The sequence below is a fragment of the Equus przewalskii genome, chromosome 30, assembly GCF_037783145.1.
Source record: "Equus przewalskii isolate Varuska chromosome 30, EquPr2, whole genome shotgun sequence".
Classification (NCBI taxonomy): domain Eukaryota; kingdom Metazoa; phylum Chordata; class Mammalia; order Perissodactyla; family Equidae; genus Equus; species Equus przewalskii.
The window spans coordinates 21,187,438-21,207,534 of NC_091860.1; the positions used below are offsets into that span (position 1 = coordinate 21,187,438).

Sequence of the window (20,097 nt, forward strand, 5' to 3'; positions counted from 1 at the left end):
ATGACTCTGGCTGACTTTACGGCCTCCAATCTCTTCGGCGTAGGTAACATTACTACCAGCCCTTCATTCTAGTCCAACCCCTGTGGTTTTAAGATCTCTTTCCCATCTCTTTCTCCAAGTTCATTCTAACAAAATATAAACTCTTTAAAACTGACCTTTAAATGGCTATTATTGCTTAAGTTCTTATACTTGAGAAAATACCTTAAGCCAAAGGAATGAATCTCTAATGATACTCCTGAAGTATCAGGAATGACAAGATGGGGTCTATCTAACACTATATGCTTAAAAATTAAGTCAGTGTCCCTTTATTTAGCCCCACAGCTACCCTATGTAGCATGTTTTATATCCCTTATTTTTTACAACAAAACCTCAAAAGCTGAAGAGGTGGGTACTGTTATCACCACCTCAAGAGGAGAAGACAGAAACTCAGAGAGGTCATGTCGTCTGCTCAAGGTCTCACAGCTCAGAAGTGGCACAGTTAGGACGTGAACGTTCCTAATCTAATCGAAGCCAGTGTTCCTTCTTTTATTCCACATATCCACACCTTTACTCAACAAGCATTTGTGAAACACACAGGTGTCACATCTGAGCTAGTGCTGCCCGCATATGCGGCCTGCTCCGCTGGGCCACGGGAAGCCCTCTCCACAGGCCTTAGTGCAGCCTACTCCTAACTCAGGTCTCAGGAGCCCATACTCTGCTCTCAGCCTCTGAACGCGGTTCCCTCTCACCGACTTAGGGACACATGGCCTGGGAGCCACAGCATGGCAGGAGGAAAGCACGCAGAGGGAGAAAGACACCCACTGTTCATGACCCCGAATTCTCTCTGGAGCCAAAAGCATCCTCGGGAGCTCACTGGACACCTACAAAGTGAATGACAGGGGACACGGGAACGTAGAAACAATGACTGAAGCAGGAAACCTCTGACACACATGGTGTCCTCTCTGGGAACCATCGTTATGTTGATGGTGGTGGGATGGTGCCTCAGAATGCTCTCTGTTGCCATCATTAGGGAGGACATGACAACAGGAAGCCAGAGCACCAGAGCTCTGGATGTGGTTGAGGAAACTGTGAAACCTCAGGCAGGCCACTCAATCTCAAAGTGCCTCGGTTTCATGGCCCACAAAATGAGGGAGCTGGCCTAGCTGGTCTCCCCTTGGGTGAGAAAGACTTAGCCTTCTAATTGCAAGAATGAGTTCACTGCAAACACCATGTTCTAAAGAGAGGGAGGCTTGAAGGTCTCGGGTGTGAGCAGGTTGGTGGAAGACAGGACTGTGCCTCTTAAGTGTCCTCGTCTGCTGGGCTGCTGTAACAAAATACACACCCTGGGTAGCTCAGAAACCACAGACATTTATTTCTCACAGTTCTGGAGGCTGGAAGTCCAAGATGAGGGCACTGGCAGATGCAGCGTCTGGTGAGAACCCACTTCCTGGTTCACAGTCCTATCACTTCCTCATTCCTAGATGATCATCTTCTATATAACCTCATACAGGTGGAAGGAAGGGTGAGCGAGCTCTCTGGGGCCCCTTTTATAAGGGCACTAACCCCATTCAAGAGGGCTCCACCCTCATGACCTAATCACCTCCCAGAGGCCCCACCTCCTAACACCTTCACATTGGAGGTCAGGTTTCAACACATGAACTTTGGGGGGACACAAACATTCAGTTGAAAGCAAACAGCATTTATTTTATGCCACGAAGTGACTGAGAAGCCAGGTTCCTGGCAGAGTGAGCCCCTCTTGGATACGAATATTTCCTACCTCCTCCCTCCCACATGGATAATAAGCCCACCGAAAGTCTGTTGAGCAGGGCCCCCTGTTGGCACCAGGTTCTGCCCCACTGCTGACCCTGCGAGTGTTTAGGGGTGGTGATGAGAGTAGAGATGGTGATCCTGACAATAATGCCAGTGTACCATCACCAAGCTAATGCAGAATACTGACACCCTGAAGAAAGCTAGATGCCCACAGCACTCAACAAAGACCACCACCCCTATAGCCAGAGCCGATGCTCAACCCATGCACAGTGCTTCCATCAGACCAGGTGGTAAAATACTGAAATGTCTTCACACCGATTGGTAAATAACCCTAGCCCCACCCTCCCCCCCATAGGCCCTCCCCCTTGGCTGACCTCTGGGGCCTCTCCTGAGATCTTCTCTCCACAGAGGGGTTGATCACCCAGGACCCATCCAGCCAACCAGACAATTCTCACGCTCTTCCATATTTTTCAAATTCTCTTTTAGAATGACATGTTGCTTTTACAATTTTTTTTTAGAGTTTTTCTTAAGGTACCGATCACTTAAATACTGTGAATGAAAATAACACACGCTTGAACAGAGCCAGATTATCCTATGAAACTTTGGGTTTTGTGTTGATGCTTTCAGAGTCAAGGCTGACACACGGCCCAATTTCTGTAGGAACCATGCCCAAAAGATCACAGCTAGGTTTCGAAGATTGTACACGTTACTAACATCGATGAGAAAGGAATATTTTTAAAGCTGTAATCTTCATAACATAATAATGCCTTCTATTTGTATAAGGTCTTACTACACATACCTTATCTCATTCGGGACTTACAACAGGTCTGTAATGTAAGCAGGTGTAATTACCCCCATTTAACAAACAAGGTAATCAAGACGTAGAGATGATAAGACATAAGACCATGATTCCACAGCTCTTAAATGACAGAGCAAGGACTAACCGTCAGATCTCCTGACCTCTACTTGCTTCAGTGGTGTGCTGGAGTCACCTCATACCCGCTCATAAGAGCCCAATGCAAGAATTTTGCAGTAGATGGGTAAGCCATGGATAGACTGAAATTGATCCAGGTGGGAATATCCACACCACAGAAATCAGCAACTGTTATAAATCAGAGTGGGTTTACCAGCGCACAACTGATTCCAGAGGTTGGTCTCCTTACCGTACCACAACACATCCACATCCACATTTCAAATCAGTCAGTACTCTCTATTCCCATCGACTCCACCAACCACTTGTAAGCAGCATGACACAGGAGAAAGAGCACTGAATTAGGAGTCAGAAGACTGTTGAATCTCCACCTGCCACTTAGCGACCTTTTCGCCTGAGTCATTTAACCTCTCTGAACCTCCACCTTCTTATCTCTAAAAATGAGGGCCGTAATTGCTGCCCACTCACAGGGCTGTTCTAAGACTCAAAGGGAATCACGTCCGTAAAAACATTTTGCAAACCACCAAACACCATACAGCTGTGGAAAACAGGAGGGTGGCACATCAAAAAATAAGCATAGAATTACCATAGGATCCAGCAATTCCACTTCTGGGTATCCACCCAAAAGAAGTGAAAGCCAGGACTTGAAGAGACATGTGTACACGCATGTTCATAAAGTGTTTTTCACAATAGCCAAAGGGTGGAAACAGATCCAAGTGTCCATCGACCAATGAATGGATACATACAAGGTGGTACAGACACACAACGGAATGTTACTCAGCCTTAAAAAAGGAAGGAAATTCTGGTACATGCTACTACATGGATGAACCTTGAGGACATTATGCTAAATAAAATAAGCCAGACACAAAAGGACAAATATTTTATGATTCCACTTATATGAGGTATCTAGTAGTCAAATTCATAGTGACAGAAAGTGGTTGCCAGGGGCTGGGAAGAGGGGAGATGGGGAATTAGCGTTTAATGGGGACAGTTTCAATTTGGGAAGATGAAAAAGTTCTGGAGATGGAAGGTGGTGGCATTTGCACAACAATGTGAACATACTTCCTGCCACTGAACTGCACACTTTAAAGTGGTGAAGATGGTAAATTTTGTTACGTATTTTTTACCACAGTTTAAAACACACACACACAAATATTTGTTATTATTTCCCAGTTCCCAAAGGAGCCAAAAGGGCCATAAAAAGACAACATTGTTTTTTATCAGTCCTGGAACCACAAACTCCATTTTTACTGATCAGGCGAACACAGGCAGAAAGAATCCAAGCAGTATCATCCTTGTACATTATTGCCGCATACAGGCTGTCCCCCCCCCCTTTTTTTTTTTTGAGGAAGATTGGCCCTGAGCTAACATCTGCTGCCAATCCTCCTCTTTTTGCTGAGGAAGCCTGGCCCCGAGCTAACATCCGTGCCCATCTTCCTCTACTTTATATGTGGGATGCCTGCCACAGCATGGCTTGACAAGCAGAATACAGGTCCGCACCCAGAATGTGAACCGGTGAACCCTGGGCCACCGAAGCAGAACGTGCAAACTTAACCACTGTGCCACCGGGCCAGCCCCCAGGCTGTCCACAACTTTTAAATGAAGTCTGCTCCAAAAGTTCATTTTAAGCTTTTTGTTGTCACTGTTATTGAAGACACATTTTCTTAGAGATGTGAAATTTTTCTTGGTAATAAGGACCCTACTCAGATCTGGAAAAGCCTTGAGCCCCCGACATGCCTGAATGATAATGTTAACAGTCCTGGCCTGGTCCTGGGAGCAGGGCTGTGCTCCGGGGAGGAGGGAGGGATCACAGAGGCAGTACCACAGCATCCTCCCTTTCCGTCCTCCCTTTCCGGGGCCCAGGCCAGTGTAGGGCCCAGCTCTGTACCGGCTGAGGTCAGTCAGGGTGGGCTCCTTCTCCCCAGGGCCATAGTGTATTGTTCCTGCTTGTCTCGCCAGGCCCTCAACTTCCCAGTTTGCAACGCCTTGTACATCTCCTTGCTTCCCCCAAAGCTCCAAGGCCAGAATTACCTATTTTCTCTTCCATCATTCAAAGGCTAATTCTTTTCAGTTAAGTGTTGGAGAAAACATACTTTCTTTAAAATCCCTTACATCGTCAATGACTGGTCTCTCCATCCATCTCCAGGTATCTTCTAATGTTTTAAGGCGAATTTCAAGCAGTCATTTTTTTCTAGGTTAAAGAAGTGCCAGCCCATATACAGAGAGATACCTGGGGGCCAGGGGGCAGTGGCCCTGCCTGGGGTGTCGGCAGCCTCCATCACTCCCCCAGCCCTCCCCACTTTGTACAACTTATCTTCCATCCACCCACAAGTTTCCTAGAGCCACAAAGGTTTTTGGGTTTTTTGGGTTTGTTTTTGGTTCTATTTTTTTCCACCACATGGTGGGCCTGGGTGGGCGGGGACAGAGCTGTGTGAGGAGGCAAACAGGAGAATCACCTGAAAATGAGGGACTGTCCAAGGTTTTATTGACTACGATACCACGAGGAGTCCATGTACAGCACCAAATCCAATTTGGTGTACAAGCAGTTTCAGTGATGTGTGTTGTGGTCACGAAGACCAGGAGGTCTTCTCGATAAGGAGAAATGTCAACGACTTTGCGTCTGGGAGTCTTTTCTTCCTCTGCTCACCTCGTTATAGACGTACCAATAAACTGTGACCCCGGACCTTGATTGGCCACCAAAAAGGCCAAAACGGAGAAGTCAAGAGGAGGGATCTCGCCCATTAGCCCCCCAGCTCTTCCACCTACAGCCTTTGACCTGGGAAATCGAACTTTTGAGATCTTCTCCCTCACCAACCCAACAATCCCCTATCAGGATATTTTTGAACAACACGTGTTCACGTTGTAGATATAACATGTTGCCATTTTTTAAATATTCTAACATTAAAATAAATTCAGTACATCTATGGAAGATAAACACATGGATAAAGAGAACAAGTCAGTGGTTACCACAGGGGAAGGGGGTTGGGGGGTGGGTGAAAGGAGTAAAGGGGCACATATGTACGGTGACAGATAAAAATGAGACTATTGGTGGTGAGCACAATGCAGTCTATACAGAAAGTGATAACCAATAATATACACCTGAAATTACACAATGTTATAAACCATGATGACCTCAACAAACTAATTGAAGGAAAAAAAATCCGTACATACAGATTTTAAATTACAAGTCTCCACGATGCTTTGTAACGTTGCCAATAAGTTCCTTAAGTCCTCAAATTCAAATACTATTTCCACTAAGAAACGAAGCAGAGACACTGAAGCAATTCACCAAAAGGAGAAGCATCTTTAAGCCGGAGAAGGGTGACAGCTGCAACCAGACGTATGTGCTGTTTGAGGAGACAGAACTGCAGTTAGAAAAGACTCTTGCACAAGCTGATGTAGACAGGGACAGATTAAAAAAAAAACAAAACCAGCTCAGGGTGCAGGGAGCGGTGCAGAGAGACAAAGCTGATGAGATAACTAGAAAAGGAATGGGCCTGTGATACATAGCAAACTAGGCCACTCCAACACAGGAGCTGGCCCAGAGGACGTTTCAGGCTGAGTGTCTTGGTTAATGCCAGCACTCTATGAACCAATCCCCCTCCTGTGGGGAACAAATACTGAATAACTCAACGCGCCCTCCAAAGCTGTGCCAATGGCCTCTGAGGAGCAGCGTTCCAGCACCACAGGGACGAATGAGACAGAACAGTATTTACATATTCACGAGCTGTGCACAAGACTAAGTAGTTTCCACACGCCCTCATTTAATCCTGAGTACAACCCTCCGATTAGGCACCAGTCCTACCCATCATCATAGCCAGATGTGGACATGAAGCCGAGAACGGCAAAATCATTTGCCCACAGCCATACAGCTAGGAAGCAGTGGACCCAGGATTTGCCCCAGTGTTCTTGTGATCTCGAGCCTACTCTCAGCTGCTCACTACTGTGCTGTGCAGAATGACCAGCAATTGTTCTTCCCTGGCTGACTGAAGACTTGTTGATGGCTTCTTAAATCAATTTTGCAGGGAGGTTCAATATGCACCATTCTGCATATTTGCAACAAGAGCTTCCAAAAATCAATTTCCAACAGATACTGACATGTTCTTCCCCACGGTCCTGGCCCTGAATATCCACAAGTAGTCAACCACAACCACAGCTGCTGAAGGCAACTAGAAATTGATGAGAGTTACTGTTTAGTCAATCCCAATTATGTGCCAGGCACCTCACATACGTCACTGAATTCTTACAAGAATCCCATGAGGCAGCAACTTCCATCTCCATCTTAACTCAGGCAGATCAAGGAACTCTCCAGAGGCATACAGCTATGAACGGTTGTGCTGGAACTACCTTTCATTAAGGTTCATCGCGTCGCAGCGCCTCCCTTCTCTGGCCACAGCGAATACACCATCTTAAAGGCTTATCCTCAAGAGACAGAATCGCTCCGATTCTGAATCCTGCTGAAATACTAGGAGAAACAGCACAAACACACAGCTGATCGCTGGGGACATGGAATGAACCTGGCCTGTGGACATGTCCATTTGGAGGTCACCCTTGGTCTGATTGGAACCTGAATATTCCACACGCTACAGAGGAAGCATTTTAAAAAATCAAGCGGGATCTAATAGAAAATTAGCCCAAGGAAAAAGTGACCTGCTGCACTGTGGAGTCCAAGGGGCACAACCAAGATGAACTGAGAGAGAAGATTATGTCGGCATCTCTCCGAGAGTCCACGTGTCCACCTGTTTTAGCTACATGTGCATTGAACCGACCGTCTTGAGTCAAAAAAAAACTTGGGTCAGCTGACTAGGCCACCAGACTTCATGCTAGCCACCCGTAAGCAGTTCCTTCTTCACTTAAAGAAATGTGTCCCCAGGAAGCTGTGGGCTCCCTCATGCTTCCCGTGAAATCTGTAAGGATTAGAGGCATGAGGTCCTGGGGTCTGCCACTATGGGTACGAGTTGACCAGGAAGGTGGCAATTCCCTGCTGGACCAATGCCTGAGCCCTCCCAGAGCGGAGAGGAGGAGAAGGAGAGAGATTGTAGGGGATTTAAGGAGATTTATTTAGGGAAAGGAAAGCTTAAAGGGATTTATGGAGACCCAGCCAAAGAAAAGCCCAACCACTTAACCCCTAAAGTCCTCCCCTCAGAGGACACAAATGTCCACCTACCAAGCCTAATTCTTGACCATTCAGTTGCCAAGTTTGAACCAGAAATTTCTACTTGAGTCACAGTCCTCGTCAGCCCCTCTGGGAAAAAGCTCTGCCCCAAAGTGTAATTTCCCAAATCTCACTCTACTAGTCAACAGGGACACTAGAGTTTATCTTTTTTTAATCAAGAAAAACTTGTGGCTTTTCCTCTCTAAATATAAAACATCCTACCAAAGAAAGAAATAGCAAGAGTTCTCTTATTTATTACTTTTCACAGCGTGTGTGGGGTTTAAATTCTCAAATCAAGTGGGGGAGTTATGGGTTATAGGCCCACCTGTCAAAGTGATCTAGTTCTTTCTATGACAATTTTAAGGGCAAACCCAGCATTTTTGCCGATTTTTGAGCAGGTCTTCCAGCTGCTGAAATAGCCAGCCTATCGCGACTTTCCCTCTAGGACAGAAGAGGAGATATTTCAAAAGCCCTTTCCAGACACAAGCTCTTAGAAGGAAGACGATTCACCTTCAAATGCAGGCGTCCCTCATGAGGGGGGCCCAGAGCCCAAAGGATGTGAGCTCACCCTGTAAGCTGTCCCCAAGAACTTCCCAGAGCATGGACAGCCCTGCTGTGTGGAGACCACAGGTGCTCAGAAAATGCTGGGAAAACCTGACCCAAACCACCACAGGGCACCACTCTTCCAACCCCAAATCCTTGGAGAATCTCACACCCCATGGCCAAGCCAGCAGCCACTCCTATCGGCTCTCCCTTCCACAGATAACCAGAATCCAACCACTTCTCCTCACCTCCATAGCTACCTCCCAGTTCTAAACCACCCATCTCTCTCCCCTGGACTGTTGCAATGGCCTCCAAACTTCTTCCTGTTTCTTCCCTTGATCCCGACAGTCTGTTCTCCACATAGTAACCACAGCGATGATGGAAACACCTAGGTCAGATCAACTGACTCCTCTATTCAAAACCCTCCAATGTTCCCCATTTCTCTTAGAGCAAAAGCAGTCTTTCCTTCGTGAGTCCACTCTCCACCCCCCCCTCCCCCCTCCACCCCCACACCTGTCTTACCTCAGCTCCCACTTCCTACCCACCGACCACCACTCAGTTCCAGCCACACCCGCCTCCTTGAAGTAGCTGGGCCTCAAAAACCTCAGGCACACTACCACCTCAGGCCCTCAGCCCTTGCTGTTCTCTCCAACTGGAACATTCTACCTTCAAGGATGCCCATGGCTCCTTCAGATCTTGCTTCTCAGCCTCAGGCCCTGCCTGAGTGCCCCATCTCAGACTACAATCACCCCCCACTCCAAAAATTCCCCTATCCTGTTTCTTTTCTCCCTCACAAGTACACTAGATAACACACTCTACGTTTCACTTATTCACATTTTATTTTCTGGCTCCCTCACCAGAATGTAAGCTTCCGGAGAGCAGGCATTTTGTCTGTCTGTTCACCACCGCACCCCTCGATGCCTAGACTATACCAGGTGTTCAAAAGATCTTTTTAACTGTATGAGAGGTGAACTGACATCACACCATAAGAAATGCTAACTTCTAACAAATATTGCAGCTGGGACTGCCTCGGGTAGAAATCTAGAGGTTTCCACCCCATTTTCCTCCAGGTAATATTCTTTCGAACGTTTCTCACAGACTCTAAAATTCTGAGTAATCCCAGAACAAATACTATTAAGTCAGCCAAATACACAAACCATGTCAAGTAGCTTTGCCTTCTGCCTCTCCACCCACACATACACCCCAAAAAAGAACAGCTGAGTCCGTTCTCCACCTGGGCTTTCAAATAAATCAATCATCTGTGTCCTCCACAGGTGTATTTATTAAGCCATTGCAGAATAAGGAGTGTAAGTATGACACTAGCGGAAAAAAGATAGTGCTCGCCACACAGAAATGTCGATTTACACTCTTCCTAAAGCAGCACCAGCAGACACTCACGTAATGAAAAAGAGAACGCACTATGCCACTGATGTTAAGTGGGCTAGGACCTCCTGGCTGAGCTGTTTCACTTTGTCCCTCCAAACAGCAGTGAGGTGCACTGGCCACATACGGGAGGGTCCTGAAGGACAACAGCGAGTGCTTTCCTTGAACGGGCGAGCCACAAAAGCTGAGGGTTGGGAGGGCACAGGAAGACCACTTCATCTTCCCTGCCCCCCTGATTTTAGAGATGAGGAAGCTGAAACTGCGAGAGGACAATGTGGACCAATGACCAACCAACCCACAGGCCACACACCCACTTAGTGGCTGAGCCAGACTTGGAACCCAGGCTCAACTCCTCCATGACATCTTCTCCAGCCCCCTCCAGAAAGCAGCGTAAAATGTTCAGCCTGTCAGAAAAGCAGGTACGCATACCCTGCAGAGATGAAGATCTCTTTTCTAGGCCATGCCATTTCTATACCTCGGGGAAATGAGCTCTATTGGGAGTATCATTCTGTGTCATGTCAAATATTAATGCATTCTCTATTCAGATGCCTTTCAGAGCACGGAAATCAGAGAAGCAACTTCCATGTGTCTAGGGGACTTCCTGGAAGGACACCAAAACTTGCGTCCCATCCGTCTAGTTCTCCAAAGGGCATATCTTTGTTTTCTTGTCTCAGAAGTCATCTACAGCAGAGATGGCCAGAACAGCCTCAGCAAAGACGCCAGGAGAAATGTTTACCACTCCTCATTTGCTGTTACACAACATTTATTTGCTCTCACGGTGTGCCGAGGATCTGAAAACATGTCGTTGATTAATAATAGTAACTAAGTCTTACCAGCTTATTCAGAGGTATGGTTAGGTTTCGGGATTCCCTTTCAAAGGGAACTACGCTGCAGCCCACAGAGGGAGAGCTTTTTCCGGAGGTCTGACTCAGAGACGCATCAGCTAACCCAGGCCCAAACCACGGTGCCCAGCCCTCTCCCTCATGCTGTCTTTTGCTTCCTCAATCTCTCTTCCCACCCCGCTGGGCCAGCCTTCACTGCCACGTGCCTCCCCTCCCACCTCCAGCAGGGTCCCTCTGACCACAAGACTAAACGGCTGGACCCTTCTGCTTGAGCAGTAAATGTTCTGCTCTGCAAGGAAAGATACCTAGATCGGGCAGCCAAATACCAGATTCCAAAGTTTGGCAAAGTGAGCGCTCCTCGGGCCTTTACAATGCTTTATTTTAAAAGCATGTGAACATTGTAAGCTGACAGTCTGGCTCCAAGCAGGGGTTTCCTGCCTTGGGATCTTAAAAGCATATGGTGAAGGTGACAAACAAAATAATCAGACATGCAGAAAACCTTGGAAATGAATTCCAGTCGTAATTGTCGATGCCACTGACTTATGCTGGGTTTCACAACTAAGAAGAGAAGAGCCCAGACTCAAAATCTACACTGGCCGGACTAGGAGCAATCTCCCTATTTAAACTCAGGCCAAGGCCGCTGGACTTGGCCCAGGGCATCCTGAACTTCAGACCACTTCTAGAAAGCCCAAGTGGACAAAATAATGTTGATACTCTGAAAGCTTTGAAATGTCAACATATTTAGATAAATGTTAGATGACCGGTTCCCCCATAATTATGTTTTCTTTACATGAATATGAAAATTAGCTTTCCAAATACTAACGTTAAGTCAAATTATTATTAAACATTTGCCATTTCATAATGCACAAAGTGGCTCAGCTCCACATGGATAATCATGAGTTGTTCTGTCTAGTTTCGAATATCAGCTCCAACACTTAATAACTGGCTAATGTTTGGCAGGTCACCTAATCTCTGTTGCCTCAGTTTCCCCAACTGCCAATTGGGGGTAACAGTAAATACCAACCCCACAAGGCTATCATGAGAGTAAAATGAGTTAATACGTATTTAAGGCATTTAGAAAAATGCATGGTACTTGGTATTCAGCTAATCAAGTCATCTACGATTATGATACTGTTATATCATTGAGTAAAAACATTTTGATAATGTTATTGTGTGTCACTCTCCTAGAACCACTGCCAGCCCTACGGGACCTCAGTGGGAAGCTTCTTTTCAGAGAATTCTTTCCAAGGCAGAAGGCAAAGCGACCCTAACAAAGACCCATACCCAAATTCACGGGGAACGTGGCCAGAGGCCAAGAGGTTGTTCGACAAGAGTTCTATAGTCTCTGGGCACCAGAAGGTATATCCCCATCCTTCCCAGAAGTGGAAACCACCCGCAGTCATGCCCAAACAGTGCCAGTGACAGCAGGAGCCACTCAATGAAGCCACAGCTCACTGAGCCTCAGCATCCTGGCCACTGCAGAGGTTCTGCTGCGGGGCTCTCCCGGGGAGCAGGAGGCAGTTAGGGAGGCTGCATCCGTCTGCCTGAGGCCGCAGGCAGAGGGACCCAGGCGAGGGGCTCAGGTGGGGCTACGCCACGCAAAGGAACACACTCCCATGACAGGACGTCACTCTCTCCAGTCCCCTCATCCTGAGCCACATTCATCGGTCTCAGCATGACATGCAAGAGTATGCTTCTTGTTCTCAGTAACTTGAGCATCTCAGAGGCCCAACCCCAAACCGGAATAAACCTCAATGGTAATTTTTTAAAGTTTTGACCAAAACTCACCCCTTAGCTGGCCATGCTAAGAGGCAGCCCCAAGCCCCTCTTTATGAAAAAGCTAAGTCCCTTCTGTTTTCATTCCAACAAAGATAGAACGTCTATACCCACAGGTGCCCTCCATAAAGTGCAGCACAATAGCTAGGAGACCCTATTCTGTCCTCGGCAAGGATGCTTTCTCATGAATGAGAAGTCTGGCTGAGCATGCCGCCTTCACAGCTTCACTCTGGGGGGCCCGCAGCAGATAGAGGGGTGGGAGTAAGGGAAAATGAACAACTCCAGTGGACTCTGAGTATGGGGCAGAAAACAGTCTGGGTTTGAAAATGTTCTAGGAAAGCAAATGAACCACAAAAAAAAAAAAAGGAGGAAGAGCACAGTGACATCCTACAAAACACCCCCTCTTTCTCTTCCCAGCCGAATCTACACCTTCATGAACCCCGCGAAATGTTCAGTTCATACAGCACATGTGCGTGCATGTGAATATATACATGCACAGACACTGATCAACAACAGATACTGATCACATGAGAGAAGAAAATAACTTGCACTTCAGACTCATCCAGTCCCTGCCTGCTTCTCTCTCACTGTCAGCCTCCCTACCTATTCCGAGGCGCTCCAAAACAAAACAAACACAAAGCAACTCCTGGGCAGCAAGGCAGCAAACGGCAGCGGAACTGAGCAGCACATGCTCCGAGCCTTCATGCCCTCGACTTCTGATTATTTCTGCCTTCTTGAGACGCACCAGCATGGGACCAAATGCAGCCCCAGAGAGAAGCTGTCTGTCCAGCGAGGCTCACAGACCCTCCCTTGGAGACATGCTCCCCAGCGTGTGCGGCTGAGCCTGTGTGAAATGGACAGACGCTCGGGGAAGGCTCTGCCCACACGTGACCCTGAACACTGCGAAATTCTTCCCTTCCATAATCGCGTGGCCATCCAAAGTCTTGCCGACACCTAGTACGTGCAGATGTCAGTTCTGTAAGAATACTCGATGGAAGGACAGAAACCCGAATGACCGAAGCACGATTTCTCGTGCCCACGTCTCTCGTCGACGCGGTGCGTCCATATACACGGTGAGTAAACGCACACAGCCGGTAAATAGAAACATCCACCATGCTCAGTCCACAGTCACGCGTGGGGAGAAAGAGTGGAGAGGGCGGCGGTGGCGGGGGAAGTGGAAAGTCGCCCGCCGGCGTGGGCTGTCCTCCGAAAGCCCAGAGCTCCCCCCGCCCCCGCCCAGGAGCGGTGCCCACCCGCGCGCAGGGGGCGCAGACCCTGCGATGGGGGCGCGGGGGGCTCCGCAGAGCAGAGAAGCGGACAATGAGGACGCGGCGGCCAGCCGGTTCCTGCCGCGGTGGCGGCGGCGGTGGCAGCAGGAACCGCCTTGGCACCGCGGCCGCTGCCACCTCCACCCTCTTCTCCCCGGTCCCCACTCACGTTCCGAGGGTCTCCTTGAACTCGAAAATTTTCTTGATGTCTTCGGCTTGCTTTTTCCAGGAGGAGCTGCTCTCGCCGTTCTCCCGGGCCATGGCAGACGAGGGCGGCGTGCGCGGAGGGCGGCAGGCGGAGCGGCGGGGGGCGCGGGGGTCGCGGGGGCCGGGGTGGGCGCGCTGAGGAGGGGGCGCCCGCGGCCGGGGCGCAGGGGGCGGCGGCGCGCGGTCCGGGAGGGCTGGGGCGGGCGGCGCGGGGATGCTCGGCGCGGGAGCCGGAGGACTCGGTGCTGCGGCAGAGCTTCCTCTTCTGCAGTTTCCTCTTTCACTCTCGCCGCCGCCGCCGCGCTCCCTCCCTGGCTCTTCTCTCTGCTTGTCTCGGGCACAGACTTCCTGCCGCCGCCGCTCGCCGGGCTCCTTCGTCGCCGGCTGCCAGCCTCACTTTCTGCTACTTTCTTGCCTCCCTTCTCCTCCCTCCCCGCCGCCCGCCCTGCTCCCTCCCTCCCCCCTCCTTCTCCTCCTCCCGCGGGCTCCCCGCCCTCCCCGCGCGCCCCGGCCGCCACCCCGCCTCCCTGCCTCCCGCGCGCTGCCGCCTTCGGGGATGTCCTGCTCCCCGGGAGCGCCGTGCCCCGAGCGCGGGGGCACCGCTGGCCACCGCCCGGCCACGCTCCCGGCCGCGGCGCGCGCCCTGGAGCCCGGGAGAGGGCAGGTGCAGGGGACCTGGGCAGATGCGGGGCGCCGGCGCGCGCGCGCGGGAGGCCCCCAGCCCCCTGGGGTGCTTGAGTAATTCTGCAAAGTCAATCTGGGGGCACCCGGGCTTTCCTCCCTGGCGGCGGGAGGGGGCGCCTCTGCGTCGCGCTCGGCCGCGGCGGGGCGGGGGCGGGGGTGCGAGGCCGCCCGGATGCGGGGCGCCCGGGGGCGGGGGCGCCGTTTCTGCGCGCCCCGGGCAGGGGCCGGTGCGGCGCGGGCTCAGTGGGCAGGGACCGGTTGTTATGGCGACGGGAGGCGGCGGAGGGGATGCGGCGGAGGTGGGCGTCGACTCCGGCCCCGCGGCGCCTGCCCGCGGCTGGCGCTCCCCGAGCCTGTCGGTCCCTCCCGGCTCGGCGACTGGAGCTAATTCGCATTGCACCAAAATCTGCGCTCGCGTCAAATTCTGGCCGGGGGGAGGGGGCCTCGGGGCCGGGGACGCGCAGGACGTGCCAGGCGCTGCCTTGTTTTCCCTTTGGGAGCTGAACGCCCGGGGTCATTGGGCGCCCGGCAGCGGGTGGATTCGGGGCTGGCCCGGCGCGGGCTCCGTGCGCCGCTCGGGCTGCCCTGGATGGAGAGGGCAGCGGGCCCGGGCGGGACTGGGCCGGCCTTCGCTCCTGCTCGGCCCCTCCTGGTTTCTCCCTCTCTCCTCAGCCGAAACCCAGAGACTTAGTGGAAGGAGGGTGAATGTCTGCCCCACACCCTCCTGGAAAGGAGGGCTGCCCCTCCTTAGTCCCACCCGCGGCGGCCTTGATAGGGCACCCTGTGGCAGGGCATGTACCTCGAAACCTCCTTTCCGGCGGGCTGGGGAAACGAATCCGTGTTCCCTATGGCCTCTTATCTTGGAGGTGCACCGTGGCTGCCCACCCCTCTCCCATGTCCACCTGTCAGGGGTGACCCACGTACGATCCCCGTCCCCAACCTGCAGGGACTACCTCTTGTTCCGGAAAATTGTAATTTTCTTTGTATCGAGAGTATTAGTCCCTTATGGCCCCTCGGCTGAGTTGGGTAAACAGCCCTGTCTCTTGATTGGTGACACCTGTCCCATTTTCCCAGGACTGTTCCAATTTCACTGTAAAAGGAAAAAAAAAAAAAATCTACTCCCTGAAAAGGAAACTTCATCCAGCACCTTCTTCCTCATTCTGACAGGCTGGGTGCAAGCCCACTGCTCTCCCGGAAGTAGTCTGGACCCTCGCCAACTCTCCACTTCTCCCCTGACTCCAAGGAGGTCAGAAGATAACCTGGCCGCCCCCTCCCTCCACACCTCCATGCTGGCTTCCGTCTTTCAGGGACTGTTGGCTTAAGGCTCTTGAGGCTGAGGAGAGCGAATAGAGGATTGCTTGGCTGTTAGAAACACAGACTAAATCGACAAAACCCAGTTTACAAGACAGATTACTAAGGAACCGCTCTCAAAGTTGGCGCACATCACCAACATGCAGGCAAACAGCACCCCCTTCGATAAGAAATATATTTGAAGAACTATGGTACCTTTTATTTGTGTCAAAGGACAAGTAATACGAAGAGTAGGAGGCAGGCATAACTAAGATCCCAGCTGATGCTCTCCTATGCCCTGCCATAAGCATCTTCTGTCTTTTTCTCCTTCCCTTCCTCCCACTCCTTCTCCTCCTCCTCTTCTAGTTCTTTGCTCTCTGTTTCACACTGCTCCTTGCCTAAGGATCAGCCTCCAGGATTCCCCAAAACAATTCTGTGTCTCAGCTTTTGTTGCCAAAACTAAAGAAGTGCTGATGCACTCTCTCTCTCTATCTGTCTGTGTGTGTCTCTCTCTCGCTCATCCTCCCTACAAAAGGGGACAGTTTTCCAGGAGCAGCAAAAGGGAAGGAAAGTAGGGAGACAGTTGCACATGGCTCTGTGGCCCTGACCTTACCTACCAGCCTGTAAGGTCCATGAGAGAAAGGAACGTGTTGCCTTTTATAGTACTGTATCCCCTGCACCTAGCACAGTAACTTACAAGTAGTAACTCATGGATGAATGGGTGTTGGATGGATAAAGACATGAACTAGAATTAAGACAGCTCTTTGATATTTGTTGTACTGGTGGAAAAGCTATAGGGAGTTTTCTTTCCCTACGTTGTACTGATGTTCATTCAGCATTACCAAGTTATCCTTAGCTGGACTGGGTCCTGGAGACAAGACTCCAACAGTTAATGGGGAATAGAGGCCAGACCCAGAAAAATGGACCCCTTGGCCCAAAGGAAAAGATGGACATACCAAAGACAAATTCGGTCTGGCGTTAGTATGGTCATTTCTCCCTTACCGGACACCATGTAAAATAAAAGATCTTGATCCTGGAAATTGCAGTAGAAAACAAAACCCACCATTCCCTAAGAATGGTTAAGCCTTAGCCAGTACACTACCTAATTCTGTTGACTTGAGGGCCCTCGCTTGGACTGTTCTCCAGTAACTGAGCATTTCCTCCAGCCGCCATGTTTTTCTAGAGGAACAGGTGATGACTGCTAGTCTCTTCCTTCATTCCACTCCAACTCCATTTTCAATCAATTATCACCTGTCAGTCAAAAGCTATCTGTTCCCCAACAATTCCTCTCCGGAAAGCTCTGCCAGATATTCTGGATTACTGAAGTTTAGGTCCCAAGTCTTTATATTTCCTTAAAGCCCTTAAAAATTTTCATTAAAGAGCCCAAAGAAGAGGTACTTTTAATTAATCATTAAAGAGTTACCAATAGTATGCCCATCAAACTCTTCCCCAACCAGCCCTCCTGCCAATGGATCGGGTTTGTGTGGCCCAAGTTCAGAACTGAGCAAATGGTGTGGGGGAAATAAATACTATGTAAAGAAAATGCATATATTAAATTTGAAATTTTCTAAATTATCCCTGTTCAGCCTTTAATACCTAAAGTGACAAGCCAGGAAGGCAAGAGTGGGTATGGAAAGAACCAGAAATTCAGAAACCTGGGCTCAAGTCCCAGGTCTGTTGCCAAGTTTGCGTGTAAGACATTTTACCTACCTGAGCCTGTACAACACAGATTGTAGAAGGGAGAATGATACCTAAACTCAATGATTTTTAGGACTTGTAAATCAGCAGTTTTTTCCATATGATGAAAAGCTTATCCAGAATATTGTTAATCTTTGAAAACTTAAGAACTCTTTGGTCCAAAAATGTATTGATCAAAATATTTTCTCAGGTGACCTCACACAGATACAGCCTATATAAAAAACTTGTTTAAATCTCCACAAGAAATATTGCAGGAAAAACATTTCCTTATTAAAAGTTGGACATCGTCATCTCCATCAAATGGATTGTTTCACAACACTTGGATGTTAGGGGCCTCTTGTCACAGATGCTGGAAAATTTTTGGCATCTTAAATTATGTACCTAGTTCTTAGAAATAGTTAAAAGAGAGTTACTTGAGTACATTTCCTATATACTAATGATGAACATGACAGTAACACCTAGGAGAAGTGTACCTGAATGAGGAATCATACAGAACTGCCACTTTTGTAAAAAGCTGCCTGTCAGGGAGGCAAGGTCAAGAAGAGGGACTCAATCTTGTCATTTCAGATCTCTATTTGAAGAAGTAAAGACCAAAAGAACCTTCCATCACAAACCTGGGCCATAAAGAACCTGAGCATGACCCAAGGAAAATTCCAGCTAGCCTGGAAAATGTCTAAGTCCCACGCCTTAACATGAGCCTCTTACAACCAGCTATTCAGGGAAGAATTCATCTAGTTCACATGATGAAGAGTCAATGTGGAACCAACACAAAATCTTTACAAAACTCTTCCAATTAAAAGAAAAAAAAAAGGTGGGAAGACAGAGGAAAAACCAATGGCAGTGAAGAATCAACACAAGAAAAAAATTTGCTATAGAAGAGGTCAAATTTGTGTTCGAACATATCATAATTTACAAAAAAAATAAAAACTCGTATAAAACAAGAACGTAAAGCAAAGATGCATTTGCTCAGGAAAGTTAGGGCAAAACAGCAGAAGGAATTAAAAATGAGCTGGAGGAGCCCAGGAAAGAAGCAGGAAATAAAACCGCTATAGATATAACAACTGCAGTGGAAGTGGCACAAGGAAAATTGCTAAAAGCCTTTTAAGGGATATAGAGGACAAATCAAGAATAGTGGGAAAATGAAAAGGAAGTGAACAAAGATTAGCTAGGAAATTATATGAAACACAAAGGAAGTTCAATATATATGTAAATGGGATCCCTTCTGGAGAGACTGAAATAATGGGGCAAAAGATACTGAAAGATGTTATTCAAGAAGACTTTCCAGAGAGCCTGACCCCATGGCCAAGTGGTTAAGTTCATGCCCTCTGCTTCAGTGGCCCAGGGTTTGCTTCAGATCCTGGGCATGGACCTACACATCCCTCATCAAGCCATGCTGTGGCGGCATCCCACCTAAAAGAACTGGAAGGACTTACAACTCAGATATACAACTATGTACTGGGGCTTTGGGGAGGAAAAAAAAACAACAGGAAAATTGGAAACAGATGTTAGCTCAGGGCTAATCTTCCTCACCAAAAAATACCTTTCCAGAAATAACGAAAGACTTTAATCTATAGATTGAAGGGGCACATCATTATCAGAAAATATACAGGTGATCAATATCAAGACACATCCTAGTGTAACTACTTATCTCCAAAGAAATAGTCCTTTGATTTCCTAGGGGAAAAATATTCAAGTCACATGTATTGGGGAAATATATATATATCAGCCTATTATAGACTTGTATAACCACAGCCAATGATAGAAAATATGGTTATAAAGTCCCTAAGGAAATTGTCACATAAGAATTTCACAGTAATAGCTAACACTTATTGAGTTCATGTTATGTATCAGGCCCTATTCGAAGTGCTTTACCGTTTTTATTTATTAATGCTCACAACAATTCTATGAAGTAGGAAATAGGTTTATTCCCATTTCACAGTGGAGGCAACCAAGGTTTGCAAAGGTTAAGGCACACACACCAGGTCACACAGCATGAGTGAATTAACCCAAGCAGCCTGGTTCCAGAGCCCAACTCCTAACTATTGCACTCTAATCCATCTGTCAAAGTGTTACTCAAATAAGAGGTATCAGACAGACACTGAGAAGCTGGTCTAGAAAGAGGAGGAATGGATGTTGAGCATGCAAACATGATAGAGGTCCACCATAATGTAAAAGTCGTCTTATTAATAAAGAAAAAGAGGAGACTTGAAAGTTGTTCAAAACGAAATAGGAGAATCAAATGACTGCTAAATCCACAAATGTATCTTTTTTGTTTGTTTTTTTCATTTCATTTTTTTCAAACCTCAGGGGACTTTTAAGTGAACACACCCCTTGATCTTTACCTAGTGGACATAACCTTGCTCTTTCTGCCTTAGACCTGAAACCAGTGTGGGCCCTTTCCCAACATCCTCCCAGACCTGGATTTTTCTTCTTCTCTGACTGACACTGGAACACAATCTTGTCAGTTCATGTTAGAATAAGAGTCTATTCTTAACTCAAGAAAGTGGATTTGGCAATATGCGCAGGTGCATTTATAAAATTAAGGACACCAAAAACAATAAATATGCTGCC

The 20,097-nt window shown here is 48.4% G+C and overlaps 1 protein-coding gene and 1 long non-coding RNA gene across 7 annotated transcripts in view; one reads left to right on the forward strand and one right to left on the reverse strand.

The window, feature by feature from the left end:
* CAMK1D (calcium/calmodulin dependent protein kinase ID) overlaps window positions 1-15,463 on the reverse strand; it is a 390,312-nt gene extending 374,849 nt beyond the window's left edge. Inside the window, exon 1 of one of the 4 annotated variants that reach the window (XM_070601240.1) lies at window positions 15,338-15,463. Coding sequence is in view for 2 of the 4 variants with exons in the window: in XM_070601237.1 (XP_070457338.1) it covers window positions 13,125-13,315 (191 nt within the window). In the remaining 2 variants the exon portion in view is untranslated. Of the gene's footprint in view, window positions 1-12,982; window positions 13,316-13,816; window positions 14,289-15,337 lie in introns of those variants that run through there. The other 3 variants (XM_070601238.1, XM_070601237.1, XM_070601239.1) reach the window with 3 other exon arrangements.
* LOC139080493 (uncharacterized) overlaps window positions 13,316-20,097 on the forward strand; it is a 62,535-nt gene continuing 55,753 nt past the window's right edge. For all 3 annotated transcript variants that reach the window (XR_011535043.1, XR_011535042.1, XR_011535041.1), the window contains exon 1: window positions 13,316-13,452. This is a non-coding gene — a long non-coding RNA (uncharacterized lncRNA). The remainder of the gene's footprint in view (window positions 13,453-20,097) is intronic.